This window comes from Sinocyclocheilus anshuiensis, unplaced genomic scaffold (assembly GCF_001515605.1).
Source record: "Sinocyclocheilus anshuiensis isolate Anshui unplaced genomic scaffold, SAMN03320099.WGS_v1.1 scaffold1148, whole genome shotgun sequence".
Classification (NCBI taxonomy): Eukaryota; Metazoa; Chordata; class Actinopteri; order Cypriniformes; family Cyprinidae; genus Sinocyclocheilus; species Sinocyclocheilus anshuiensis.
In genome coordinates, this window is record NW_015548259.1 from 805017 (window position 1) to 819520 (window position 14504).

The following is a 14504-nucleotide window of genomic DNA, read 5'->3' on the forward strand; positions in this document are numbered from 1 at the left end:
ACTACAGCGAGAATAAAAGTTACGCCTTCTTTCTGTGTGTGAACATTTGGGCGGCGTTATGCAAATCTTCCCACAGAGCGACATAGGTATGTTGGGGCGTGTTAGAACGAGCCGTTTTAGGTAGGTGTGGCTGACTCTTAACTTTTATAAAGAATATCTCTTTGGATTTGAGACTTTAGTCTTTGCAACTTTACAGATCTTCGTTATGCACCAAGAGCTTGTAACAGTCCAAAGAGAAAGGAAAAATTGAAATAGCATCATATGACCTCTTTAAGATACATAGAAATAGAATTAGGGATTTCATATTTCATTTACATATTTTGTTTGGATATGTATACTGTTACCAATTTGAAAAAGTCTCAAACACTGTTTAAACCAAACCTATGCCCTTGCACTTAGTTTCAAAAGATTCATACTGATATTCAGGCAGACAAAAACAGATCTGCTTTTCCTAGCTTCAGGTTTCATTCTACATGATCAACAGTAGTATCAAATACCAGAAAGGAGGCCTGTCTGATAGATTTATATCCATTTGGCTTCTTTAATGCACACTCAGGTTCTTCTTCTTTTTTTTTTTTTCTGATATCGTCAGTCTGCCTTGGCCTATGTATTACTGACTCCTAAATTGTTCCTCAGGGGCTGAACATAGTTAGTTACACCATCTGCATGTCTCCCTGCAAAAGTTTAACATAACAACTGAGCCTTTTTATGGACGTTTTGTCCTTGTTTGCCTTTCAGTGTGTTGATTTAGTATTTTTACTGTTGATCTAATGTCTTACACTGTTCCCCAGGTGCCTGAGGTTATTAGCAGCATTAGACAGGTGTCCAAGGCTGCTCTTAAGGAGGAAAGCAAGCCCAGGCAAGACAGTGATGAGTCTTTTTACAACTCCCAAAAATTTGAAGTGCTTTACTGTGGAAAAGTGACAGTCAACCACAAGAAAGCCCCTTCCACTCTGATCGACGACTGCATTGACAAATTCCGCCAGCACGAGATTGAGCGTAAGCGTCTGCGGCTCCTCAATGGCCAGCGCAGCTCCACCGAGGCCCCTGTGGAGTTCATTATGGGTGACGACCCTCTAAGCTCCTCCCTCTGCAAAGTCGACGAACTCGAGCCCAACTTGATTGAGGAAGAGCTGTCTGAGAAGGGCAATGGGAATCTGGACCTGACTAGCTACTCCAGTACCGGCAGCCTACTAGGGGTCTTTCCTGAATGTATCTTGGAGGACTCAGATTTTGGGGAGCAGCAGGAGATTCGTACACGCTGTAATAGCTTGGCGGGCGGCCTGCAGAAGAGGCCCAGAGAGGCGGGCAAGGGGTCGAATCGTAGGAGACACGCTAGCGAGCCCAATAACGTGCAGCCTTCTGATGCTGACAAGAATCGCACAATGCTGTTCCAGGTACTACACGCAGATACAAGCTTACTTTTAGCTTGTGATTTCATGAACTTTGACAGGTGCCTCAAAAATGAAATTTCTTTTTATGTTGGAATGCAAAAGATATCAATAACTCTTTCAACTATTTTTCAAAGAATCTTTTAACAGAGGCAATTTATTTTTTGTCTTTTTACCCAAAGCAAACTTGAAAAAACTTGTATAGGTTTTCAAATTGCTCTTTTATAGTATTTCAGTTTGTTACTTGCCATGAAAATAGTCAAGGAAGCTGGCATGGCGTTAAAATGCCAACCAATCAATATTCAGCTGTTTTTGTCCATACAGTTAAAGTTAATAGACAATCCTCTTTATTGCGAGTAAATCACTCACATGTGCGACTAAATATCTTGCTAGGTTACTAAATAATGTCTGCCATTAGCCAATGGCAGTTTCACTCACCATTGAGGCTAAGAATAAACTATTTTTACTGTGTGTTGTGTCCTATGACTGCTTCAGTTTGCATACACACTAGGTACTAGAATACTCTTACTTAGCGTTTGACAGGAAAGAATGCATATGCTTATTTCAGGGCATGGGAAGGGCCATTTTAAATTTAAATAGACAAAAAATAAAAATGGTAAACCAAAAATTTAGTCAGTGGTGATTCTATTAGCAGTGTGTCAGTACAGGGTTGATGGAGATCAAGACAACTTTGGACCCCACTGACTTTCATTTTATGGAGAAAAAAAAAGGTGTTTTTTTTTGTGCTCCAGCTTTGGGTGAACTATCCCTTTAACCTTTAAATCAGCCCTACGCCTGCAAATGTCGTCTCTTTGGAGGCGAAATGCTACATCTTGCTAATTAGCATGCATGACAGTCAAGCAGTCACACGTTTTCCTTTTAAACATTTTTCAAGGATAGGTGTCTCTACAGTCATTTGGTTAAGAAATCAGTTGCAGCCTCTGCAACCTTGATGATAAATAGAATTGTTTTGATGCAAATACTGCTCTCAAAAACACTACGTGCTGAGTTATCAGTTATCAGACGTTTAGCTTGATATTTGTGTTTTTATTCCTGCTGCTTCCTTCTCAGTAAGCGAAGTATGCTCTCAAACGGCTCTTTTGTGCAGGTTGGACGGTTTGAAGTGAATCTCATCAGCCCTGACACCAAATCTGTGGTTCTGGAGAAGAATTTTAAGGAGATCTCGTCCTGTTCACAGGTCTGTGTGTGTGTGAGGATTAGGTTTGTTTGGTTTTAGAGATAATCTCTCTCCCTCTCATATTTAATGTCACCACATGTTATCACACAATGCTATTCAAATCAAGTATCAAGCTACTGACATGAGGGTTTGTAACAGATAAAAAATTTTTTTTTTTTTTTTAACAAATTTACTTATATTTGTCTTATATTAATCTGTCATAGTTAAGGGATGTTTGTAGGCATTTTTACTTGGTAAAATCACTGTAAAACACATCTTTAAATGCTTATTGGGTTCATTGTTGTATAACACCAATGTTCAGTGAATACAAATTCTGTGTATTACCAATAATAATCACATTAAACAATTCTTGCGCCAAGTAGTGTATTTTATTAGACTAAATCTAAGCCGTTTACAGTTGCCAAGCAATGTAGCAACTTGGTACATTAATATAAAATTCAACTGATGTGCAGTCACAGTTTCGAACATGTTTCGTCCAATCAGATTTCAGAATTATTTGTTTTATTAAGTGAATAATTATGCTGCTCTGCATTGTGACTTGCAGCTCTATAAAGTTATTTATCTTTTATTGATGTTGTTTTTTGTGTCCGCAGGGTGTTAAACAGACAGATCACTTTGGCTTTATTTGTCGGGATGTGGTGGAGTCTGGCCCAGCCCAGTATGTGTGTTACGTGTTCCAGTGTGCTAGTGAGTATCTGGTGAGTCCTGACTTGCTGGCAGCACCTGGTGTCACCACACTGATCAATTATTTATCCTAAGCTACAATGGAAACAATGACCCTCCCTTGCCTGTCTTGTGGACATTGCCTTTAGTATGCTGATTTCTCTGCCAACTGAATGCCACACAGAGGATGAATAGAAATAGACGTACTGTATGTTTTTGCACACATGTACAGAAAGATTGTCTCATTTCAAAATGACAATTGAAACAATTTCACAAATCAAATAACATGTTTTGATATCGAATAATTAATCTTGTATGATTGGCCATTAGATGTTCATTGTCTATGTTTCAAGTCTATTACTGTATACGTTTTTGACTTGTTGAATTAAGATATTTTTTTACTGACATGAATGTATTTCACCAAGACTTTTTTTTTTATTTGTCTCCACACAGGTGGATGAAGTAATGCTCACCCTGAAACAAGCTTTTACCACAGCAGCAGCTCTGCAGAGCTCCAAGAACCAAATCGAACTGTGCGAAGCTTGTCCAATGCATGACTTGCACAAGCTCTGTGAGAGAATAGAAGGTACAGCCACCAGCTTCCATCAACTCACTCAATGTCCTCATCCCACTTTTAGTACAATATTCCAGTGTGTTTCTCTCTCAATCTCCCAGGCTTGTATCCTCCCAGGGCAAAACTAACCATTCAGAAGTACCTGTCCGAACTGAGCGACAACGAGCAGGTCAACATATTCGAGCGGGTGCAGGTAGGCACATAAAGAGAAATTTTGCAGACAAAGTAGCTAAACATCTTTCAATTTCAATTCTTTTATTGCATATTTAGTTTGTATTTTCTCATGCATTAGAAAATGAAGCCAGCATCCGATCATGAAGAAAACGAGCTTGTGATTCTTCACCTCCGACAGCTGTGCGAGACTAAGCAGAAGTCTCATGTTCATATTGGAGAGGTCCCACAGGTAGCATAACTACACAAACAGCATAAATGCACCACTTGCTTTGCCCACCCACGCCGCCTTGCAGAGTCATGAAACTGTGACCTCCCTCTAATTGGATAAGACAGATTGTGTAAGTGTCATCTGAACAGCTATAGATTAGAACAGAGCTCCTGAATGAATGCAGCTGCCCTTCTGAGTGTGTGGTATGGTACATTCTCAAGAGTACTTCATCTCTGGAAAAATTTCTTATGTCTAAATGCTTTTAAAGAAATGCAGTTAAAATGAATGCTATTTACATTCTTAATTTATATTCTTGGTCTTATTTTGAATGATTTATCAGTGCACATTATAACTTTCCTTTTCCATTAATAACACTTAGGTTGTGGCTATTGGTTAATGTGTATTGAATAATATAAGCATGCATATTAATATAATATAATGTATGTATGTGTGTACATTGATCAAGCGTGATAGTAAATACATTTATAATGTTACAAGACTATTCTATTTCAAATAAATGTTGTTCTTTTAAACGTTCTGTTCATCAACAAATTGTGAAAGAAATGTATCACAGTTTCCAAATAAATGAATAAATAGCAAAACTGAAGTATCATGTGACACTGAAGACTGGAGTAATGGCTGCTGAAAAGGAACAAATTACATTGTATTATATATTTTGAAATAGAAAATAATTTATTTTAAATTGAAAATTGGGGGTGGGGGAAGACATAATTAGCAATGCTTCCAATGCACTTAATCTGTGCTTTAAGCTCTGTTGTGTTTCTGTGGTAGAGCGTTGTTTTAGACAGGTGATGATTTATCCCTGATGCCTGGTGGTCTTTCTTCCATTATTTTATAATCTATTGAGTGAAATGTCACCAAGTGCAGAACACGGTTTTCACAGATCTGTCACAAAACTGTCTAGTTGTATGGCACATTCATTCTCTCTTACTCGCTCCCTTTTTTCCTTTGTGTGACAGCAGAATGCTTCTGGCAGCACCATGACCTCTGATAACTCCAGTGCAGGCCGCAATAAACTGGACGCGTTGAAGAACAAAGCCCGGAGTTCTCTGACAAGCTCCCTGGAGAACATCATCTCACGAGTATGTGTGTGTTGTCCATCTATGTCTTCGTGATCTGTGAATGGGGATTGACCCATTTACCCCACCCCTGTACTGAATAATGCCTTTGTTTGTGTACAGTATTACAAGGAATTAACCATCTGCTGTATTTACTCACAAAACAATATCTATGTGTAAGGATAAAGATCAGCTATGCCTGAATTCTCCATTAGATGTGTGTGTGTGTGTGTGTGTTCAGTTAAAGGAACAGTTTCTCTAAAATTTTTATTCTGCCATCATTTGCTCACAATCATGTTGTTCCAAACCTGTATGAATTTTTATATTTCTATATTTTTCGATGGTCACTATTTGATTTTGATACATGGAAAAGAGTAGCATTATAATTTTTCAAAATATCATCTTTTGTATGTTCCATGAAAAATATAATACAGGTTTGTGAATGATGGATGACATGTTGATTAAATGATGACAGAATCTTTGTTTTATTCATGTGTAAATGTCAATCCTGACATTCAAGCAGGTTGCTGATGGTTTTATATTTTAATTTTGTTGTTAACTCTTTCTTTCCTAGGGGGCCAACCGTATGCGAATGCGTCTTGGCAGCATGGGAAGTTTTGACCGCGTGAGTATCACACAACACGTGAACACCAGGATCTGTCATTTTAACCCCAGCTCTTGTTGTCTCCCTGCCAAGAATCACGTCTCTGTTCTTCCCCTGCCAGCAAGCATGTCTCTGTGGTGTCAATTACCACCGCATGCTGAAAATAATACCAATGCTGTGTTATGATACACTACATTATGATACACTTTTCAGCATCAGCTTGAGGAATAGGATTGAATCTGGCCTGTCAGCCTTGCTTATTGAGGGGTGGCTTGTTTTGACCCTGTCCACCTCGCTGTCTCGGTGGGGTGTGAAATATGAGGTGTGTGTGATGGTAAGCTCGGGTCTCTGGACACGTCTCCATGAAAAATAAATCAGTCAGCTCTTCCTTCCCACAGGGTCCTCACATGGCCTCAGAGGCACTGCCAATTTTGAGCACCTTCTGCTTAAACTTCAGCTCTCAATAACATGTTACAATCCAGCAACTCCTTGTTTATGGCTCTCTTCCAAGTTATATGTACTGTGAATCAGTTCTGAGAATTATTATCATATAGTGAATCTAAAACAATGATGAAAATGATTGATTTAAAAGGATAGTTCACCCAAAAATGAAACTTCTGTCATCATTTACTCACTCCCATGTTGTCCAAATGACTTACTTTCTCCAAAAAAAAAAAAAAAAAAAAAAAAAAAAAAAAAAAAAAAAAAAAATATATATATATATATATATTGAGAAATGTATCAGTAAATGTTTTTTTTTCTCTCTATACAATGGAAGTAAGTGGTCAGCAAAACTGTTTGGTTACCAACATTCTTCAAAATATCTTCCTTTGTTTTTAACAGAAAAAGTCATACAGTTTTGGAACAACATGAAGGTGAATTATGACAATTTTCATTTTTGGGTGAACTATCCCTTTAAACAATTTTTGTAAAATGAAATAAAATCATAATTGAAAAATACCAGTATTAATAAGATTACCAAAAAAAAAAAAAAAAACTAAACTAAAGGAAGTGATTGGGGAAAGTAATCTAAGTAAAATAATAATCAACAAAAATAGAATAAATATAGGGTTTCTAAGGTAATGGAAAACCTGGAAATATCAGGGAAGTTTATGTTTGAATATTATAAAATTTATGTAGTGAATATCCATTTGTCTAGTTATGCTCTGCTTTGAAATATTTCATTGGCTAAATATTGCTTAACTTAATCCCAAACAATATTAATGTCTATTTTTAAAAACCCTTATCCAGAATTCAAAAACAACTGGAAGAATAATGGAAATTCATTGGTCAAATTGTGTTCAAACCCCAGTTGAAAAATGCGGCAATCTATAACAAAATATCAAACCAAGTGGTATCCATAAACAATGATCAATCATAAAAAAAGGGTTTTAACTTTTTCCTCAGTACTAACTTTTCTTTTCTGAGCCATTTGTACAATTACATTTAACCAACTGGTTCCAAATTTATCAAACTTACACTATATAAAGATTCCCATTCCCTTTGTGTTACCCTGCCAAGAGAACTATTATGTTGTTTGGATCATTTGTTTTTCCCAAATTTAGCTGTAAGCAGCTGAATGAAGTGGACAGGGTTTGTGATTTGTGCAGGTGGAAGGAGAGAGAGCATTGTGCAGCCATTGCTGGTTTCCTGGCCCTGCTGTGTACTGACTCACAGGAGAGCATGGGTTCAGTAACCGCCATAGCGCAGGGACAGGAAACAGAGTGAGGAAGTAAGACCCTTCCTATAGCCATGACAGTAAACAGCAGCCAAAACCTCCATTGTGCTGCGGTCCACCTCCAACAGCTCATGTGTGCCTGATGTGGCTCTGACACAGACTATTAACATACAATAGTGTGTGCAGTCACGCTACCACCAACATAGCCACTTCTGCCTGGGGAAGCGAACCGAGACTCAGGTTGGACGGGGAGAGGGAAAATGCTGGGTGAGTCGAGAATCAGTAGTTTGATAAAGCTGGCGTCAAGTCATTTGTTTTGCTTAGTCTGAAACTTGAAGGCTATACATGCATCTCTCAGTAGATTGCTTGTTTCTGTCTGACAAGTAGTTGAATTTGAGGTTTGACTCTTGGAAAAGCTGAGCTTGTGGATTTCAAAGTTTGAGGATTTCAAAGATATATTTTGAATACAGTATCATTGTACGTCAGGGTGTTGGGTCCATCTCAACACTGACCTGGTTCATCCTCTGTTCACCCAGCAGGCTGACTCCCCTGGTGATTCCCCACCTGGGACTCCACCCAGTTACCTTGAGGAGGACCCAGATGCCCCGCAGTTCCGTCGCCGGGCGCACACCTTCAGCCACCCGCCCATCAAAAAAAAGATCTCCTTCACTGAGGTTTCCTCCCAGGCCTGTAAGGCTCCGCTTCGGCCACAGCAGTCTTTGGCCCCAGAGCTGCTGCAGAGCAGGTAATGCATCACTTCCTGTTTGCTCTCATGTGATAGTCGTATATCTTTCCATCTGTTTTTCAGCAGTCATATGATGTACAGAATGTTGCAGCAATGTACTGACATGCTGAAAACAGCTTGTCGTGTATAATTGCAAAAATCATAGATATGGTTCCATACAGTACATATAAACTGATAAAAGTGATTGATTTTAGCATGAATTCTTACATGGAGAGAGCATGTGGCATGTTTTGTGTGTATTGTTGGATTTAGCACTAATTCACATTATTTAGAAAATTACTAAAACTAGAGGATATGATGCATATATGACTTTTATTGTTTAACATTTTTGTGATCTGTATATGTTTTTTTTAATAAATCAGCATTTTTAATGGGATAATAAATTCTGTCAAATGTTTAAAAACTTTTATTCAACTTAATTATATTATATGGCAGTTAATTCAACCAGTATCAGCATTAGCTGAGAAATTCCCCCAACTGAAGACATTTTATTATTGTGTTGGAATATTATTAAGGAATTTACATACAGGTCAGGGCGCCTGAATTGGTAATTTGCTTTGATTTTGTTTGGATGTGTTAATTTACCAATAACCAATACATGGCTGATATTAAAAAATATATTCTTATTATTTTTTTTATTTAAAAAACTATAAAAATGTAAAATTAAATTGGATAATAAATTTGCGGTCTGCTAAACATTGTTTAATAGTTATGTCAGAAGTTTTACTTTTTTTTTTTTTTACACTAAAAAGTAATAAAAGAATCTCCAGTTCCCAGGCAAAACCTGAAATTGTTATGCTCACTTGAAGGAATCTTTCATCTGCTCAGAAGCACTCGTGTTCTAGATTGTGGTTTCATGGCAGGGTTTAGTCCTCTGTTAAGTAATGTGTATTTGTTGTGGGCCTTTTATGTTTCGGCTCCCTCAGCACCGTTGGTTTCTCGAGAGTGCGCAGTGTCTCTGAGAGCGAGTCCTACTTCAGTCTCTCATCCTCCTTCCACACCCCCACTTTCTTGAAAACCTTTTACCAGGGCTCCCTTGGCTCACTGGCCTACCTGTCGGACAGCGGGAGTCTTAAGAGGTGAGAGAGGGCATCGGTTTCGGACCGTTCAGTGTTCGTTTCCCCCTGGGGGTGCCTGAGGTTCGAGCTGATGGCGGCCGCCTTCTCTGCGCCTGTCTGTTTCTTAACCCAAAGGCTTCAGTCACTTTGTCATCAGTCAGGAAGGACCGTTTCTGTAACTTACTCTCTCTCTCTTCCTGTCGAAATTGTTGGACTTTGTCATTGTCCACTGGACAAGAGGGATACTAAACCTCATTTGCATGTTGGTGTCTTTACTAACTAATGGTAAACAAAAGCATTTATCTATATCTCATTAAACAACTGTCGCAGAACTTTCTACTAATCTATACTCTATTGTGTTTAAATATTGACAAAAATTTACACTGTTATGTTGGATAATAATTCATATTTCATTTTTAAATAGTGTTTCCAGGTTGGTTTGAATAATTCGAGATGGTCTTTAATTCGTCTGACTCATCTGATTTTTTTTTCTTCTTTTTTGTAAATAGTTTTAAAATAGGTCAGAATAGATATGTCAGATTTTCAGTTAAAGGTGCACTAAGAGATTTTTGCCAAACGATGTTGATATTTGAAAGAACCAAAACAAACACGCCCATACCCCAACAGCACCTCGCCCCTATTTTGATAACTCCGCCTACATGTATGTACTACGTACACAACCCTGGCAGCGACGATGGTGGAATTGCTATGCATATTCAAGCAAAAGCCAACATGGATTACTTGTGTGGAACAAAGCAAAATCAACGTAACTCACCTATCAAAAAGAAACAAAGCAACCTCGGCGTCCGATTCCAGGCCTTCCCGCTCCTTGAGTTCTCTCCACCACTGGAAAGCTGCTCCAATATTTATGAGGGCCCTACCTCTTGCCTGATCGTAACCCTTCTTTTTAATGTTTTGTTCCTCCTTTTTTTTTTAATCTGCCTTCTCTCGCTGTCTATAGTCGGTCTGCTAATATCCGTCCTGTGCACTCACTGAGCGCTCTCTTCTCCCTATCATTACTAGACACGCCCTTACTGATGATTGTCAGCAAGTGTGTTTTGAGACTGACACTGTGGTCAAAAGGGTTTTTCAAATATTGCTTAGTGCACCTTTAAGCAAAATAAATCACCAGTTTAGCCAGGCTGGGAGACCATCTTAAACCAGTTAAAACCTTCAAACCAGTTTTATGATGGTGTTTTCAACAATATCTTTAATTAAAGCTAAACTGCAACAATGGCTCGTTCAGAAATCTTTGGATGTCTGACATAAAAAAGCGACATTAAAACATACCCACATTTACAGAACATTTCAACAACACTAGTTTGATGTTGCTATTAAAGGGATAGTTCACCCAAAAGTGAATCATGTGATGAACCATTTACTCACCCTCATGGTGTTCCAGACCTGTATGACTTTCTTCTCATCAGAATCCGAATGAGCTTTATTGCCAGGTATGTTTACACATACGAGGAATTTGTTTTCGTGTTCCACAGTGTAACAGAATGACAGTGACAGAACAAAAAACACAGATAATAAAAAATAAAAATAAATAAAAAATAGAAAGAGTAAATAAGGAATAAAAATATATAAATTGACAATTGTATGTGCAGGTATATTACAATAGACAGTTTTGTATGTACAGGTATATTATGTGCAAATTTGAGGTGCAGACTGAGTATGAGTGTTAGATAAATAAGTGTATGAGTGAATAAATAGTGTGTGTTCCACAGTTATTGTTAAGTGTTCATGAGATGGATTGCCTGAGGGAAGAAACTGTTCCTGTGTCTGGTCGTTCTGGTGCTCAGAGCTCTGTAGCGTCGACCAGATGGCAACAGTTCAAAGACAGCAAAACATCAGAATAATTGAAAACCGGTGAAATATCAGGTGGTGTGTACTGCCGAATGTCCAGCAGTTCATCTCTGGTGAAACTGATTGCAGGAATATAACTAAAGACAGGACAAACTAACAAAAACATAAAAACAACTGCGGAGCACGCCACGGAGGCAGTCATCACCGTCGGCGCCATCTTGCGGCGCCATCATCTGTGGAACATACAAGAAGATATACAATGGAAGTCAATGGTGTTTGGTTACCAACAATTTTAAAATAGCTTTTGTGTTTTGTAGAAGAAATGACAGGAGGGTGAGCAAATGATGACCAAATTGTTTGGGTAAACTGTTAAATATATTTTATGTTCTAAAATAGGGCTGGGCAAAAAAAAAGTATTTTTCGATTAATCGTTTTTTAAATGACATTGATTCGATATCGATTCTCAAAAGCAGCGAATCGATCTTTTCCGGGATTTATTTCAGCACATTTAAAACAAGATCAACTCTCAGGATATATTACTATAGTCTGAAGACTCAATGCTACTACTGCTAATAAATATTAAGAAATCTTTATTTTTAAAGGAATAATCACCTCGGTTTTATTTTTAATTTTAACAGTAAACCTCTGTTGTGCAGCACTTTGTTTGCCAAAAAAATAAAAGGGTTTAATTTCATTTGATTAGGATAAATTAAATTAATGTTTTATGCCTTCATCTGATTACCAGCAAAATTAAGAACATTTTATAGAGCCTCGAAATCGAATCGAATCGAATCGGGATATCTGAATCGATACCCAGCCCTATTCTAAAACCAGTTAATGGGGTCATATAACACATTTAACTTTTTCTCAGGGTTAATCATTTTTTTGTGCTAAAAACAGTCAATTTGGATTTACATAGCCAGTTGCAGCCTCTCTCTGACACTTAAAGCTCCTCCAGTGAATGGAATTTATATCAGTGGTTGTCAAGGGCGAGTGTATTAGAACAGTGAAACCATGCGTGGAATATAGAAACTCTCCCAAGGGTCTCTTAACAGGACAATACTGTTTGACCAGACTTTTGTGCTAGTGGCTTGAACGACAAGCACACTTTCATCTGAACAACAGCCACCTTGGACTCACTGACAAATGATGTTCCTCGATGTGTATTTGCCCTTCATTTGTTTGACATAGTGGGCTCCAATGCTTTGCGTGCTCTGAAAGAAGGAGATAACATTTAAAATGTCACATCCTTTTCTACAAATTGGAGAGAAGGTCCTCCTCTCTCTGTGTTGAATGTCACCAGCTGTCTCTTTTAATTGAATGTGCGGCACACCTGTCGGTGTGGTGGTCAGGGTTGGTCCATTTCTCCAGCCAGCGTGTTATGCATAACATTTAAACCTGTTTCACGCTTTCATTAACTCCGCCTGAAGTGTCCTTGCTGTTGCTTGTGTATTGTTGTGGTAACTAAGCAAAGAGACAGATACAAGGAACATAGAGACTCGCAGGATAAAACAGATTTGATTATAGGCGCATCTTATTCCTGACTTGGATATTAACCATCTATTTCAGCTTCTTGGACTTGGAAATCCTTAAAAAATCTCATATCTAATGGAAAAAAAGATTATATATATATACACAAACACACACACACACACACACACACACACACACACACACACACACAGATGTATTGTGGTGTCCTCAAAAATATTGAGTAGCACAAATGTTTTCAACATTGATGATAATAAGAAATGTTTCTTGAGCACAAAATCAGCATATTAGAATGATTTCTGAAGGATCATGTGACATTGAACAGGAATAAATTACATTGTAACATTTTTATTTATTTATTTATTTGTTTGTACATAAGTTGACTGAATGTGTTGTATTGATTGTTGGTGAAAAGATCTAAAGAATGATTTGTGTGTAAAGTTCCTTTGTGCATTATTTAGTTATTCCTCATTCTGTCCACTTCCTAATGCTTTTCTCTTTCCTTAAAACAGGTTATCTGTGTTTTATGTACTTTATGCATGAAACCAATTAACATTTATTATGACCATCTAAATGCACTGCTTGTTAATGCTTATGAGCTTTTGCTTAAATGTATTGCTGAATGAACATGTTACACAAATCTGTGTTGTTTATTATCTTATAGCTGCTCTTGGCCACCTGTATTGAGAGTACACGGCCTAAAAATGTTGCTTGTCTACTCATTTGAATAAGCATATAGTTTTGTTTTTTCTATAGTGGTAATGGAGAGGGCAGGAAGAGGTCTCTGTCAGGCTGTAGCACCGATTCTTTGACCTTGGTGCCTCCACGCAGAGTTTCTTGGCGCCAGAAGATTTTCCTAAGGGTGGCGTCACCCATGAACAAACCCTCTGCATCTATGCAAAACGTGGGTGGGTACACATGCTCGAGTGCACACACAGACAAGCAGACAGGTGCAACATTACACCCTCTTCTCCCAACAGTCTATTTATAGTCAACATGGCAGGATAAATCATTGTTCTGCAAGCTTTTTAACTTAAAGATACTTCTTCCTTTTGAGATTCAAGAAAAAGAAACTGCAACAATGGTATATAATATAAAGAAGTAAATACATGATATAAATAATAATAATAATAATAATAAGATAGTTAATAGTATATTTTGTATACTATTATATTATTACATTTTATAATAGTGCTATCAAATCGATTAAGCGTGGTTAATCGCATCCAAAATAAAAGTTTGTGTTTACATAATATATGTATGTGTACTGTCTGTGTATATTTATATGTATATATAAATACACACACACATGTACACTACCGCTCAAAAGTTTGGGATCAGTAAGACTTGTAATGTTTTTAAAGACTTCTCTTATGCTCATCAAGGCTGCATTTATTTGATCAAAAATACAGAAAAAAACAGTAATCTTGCAAAATGTTATTACAATATAAAATAATGCTTTCTATTTTAATATACTTTAAAATATAATTTATTTCTGTGATGCAAAGCTGAATTTCCATGAGCCATTACGCCTGCATAAAGTGTCACATGATCCTTCAGAAATCATTCTAATATGCTGTTTTATTATCAGTGCTGGAAACTGTTGTGCTGCTTAATATTTTTTTCGAACCTATGATACTTTTTTTCAGGATTCTTTGATGAATAAAAAGTTAAAAAGAAGAGCATTTATTTAAAATAGAAATCTTTTCTTACATTATACACTACCGTTCAAATGTTTGGGGTCAGTTCATTTTTATTCTTTCTTTTTTTGAAAGAAATTAAAACTATTTTTCAGCAAGGATGTGTTAAATTAATAAGAAGTAATAGCAAAG

General features: G+C 37.3%; 1 protein-coding gene across 4 annotated transcripts in view; it reads left to right on the forward strand.

The window, feature by feature from the left end:
- LOC107655530 (TBC1 domain family member 4-like) overlaps window positions 1-14504 on the forward strand; it is a 38814-nt gene that overhangs the window by 11193 nt on the left and 13117 nt on the right. The window contains exons 2-12 of one of the 4 annotated variants that reach the window (XM_016443051.1): window positions 792-1397; window positions 2500-2589; window positions 3183-3287; window positions 3706-3838; window positions 3928-4019; window positions 4119-4229; window positions 5189-5311; window positions 5862-5912; window positions 8106-8314; window positions 9241-9393; window positions 13429-13580. In XM_016443051.1, coding sequence (XP_016298537.1) covers window positions 792-1397; window positions 2500-2589; window positions 3183-3287; window positions 3706-3838; window positions 3928-4019; window positions 4119-4229; window positions 5189-5311; window positions 5862-5912; window positions 8106-8314; window positions 9241-9393; window positions 13429-13580 — 1825 coding nt within the window. The remainder of the gene's footprint in view (window positions 1-791; window positions 1398-2499; window positions 2590-3182; window positions 3288-3705; window positions 3839-3927; window positions 4020-4118; window positions 4230-5188; window positions 5312-5861; window positions 5913-8105; window positions 8315-9240; window positions 9394-13428; window positions 13581-14504) is intronic. The other 3 variants (XM_016443052.1, XM_016443053.1, XM_016443054.1) reach the window with 3 other exon arrangements.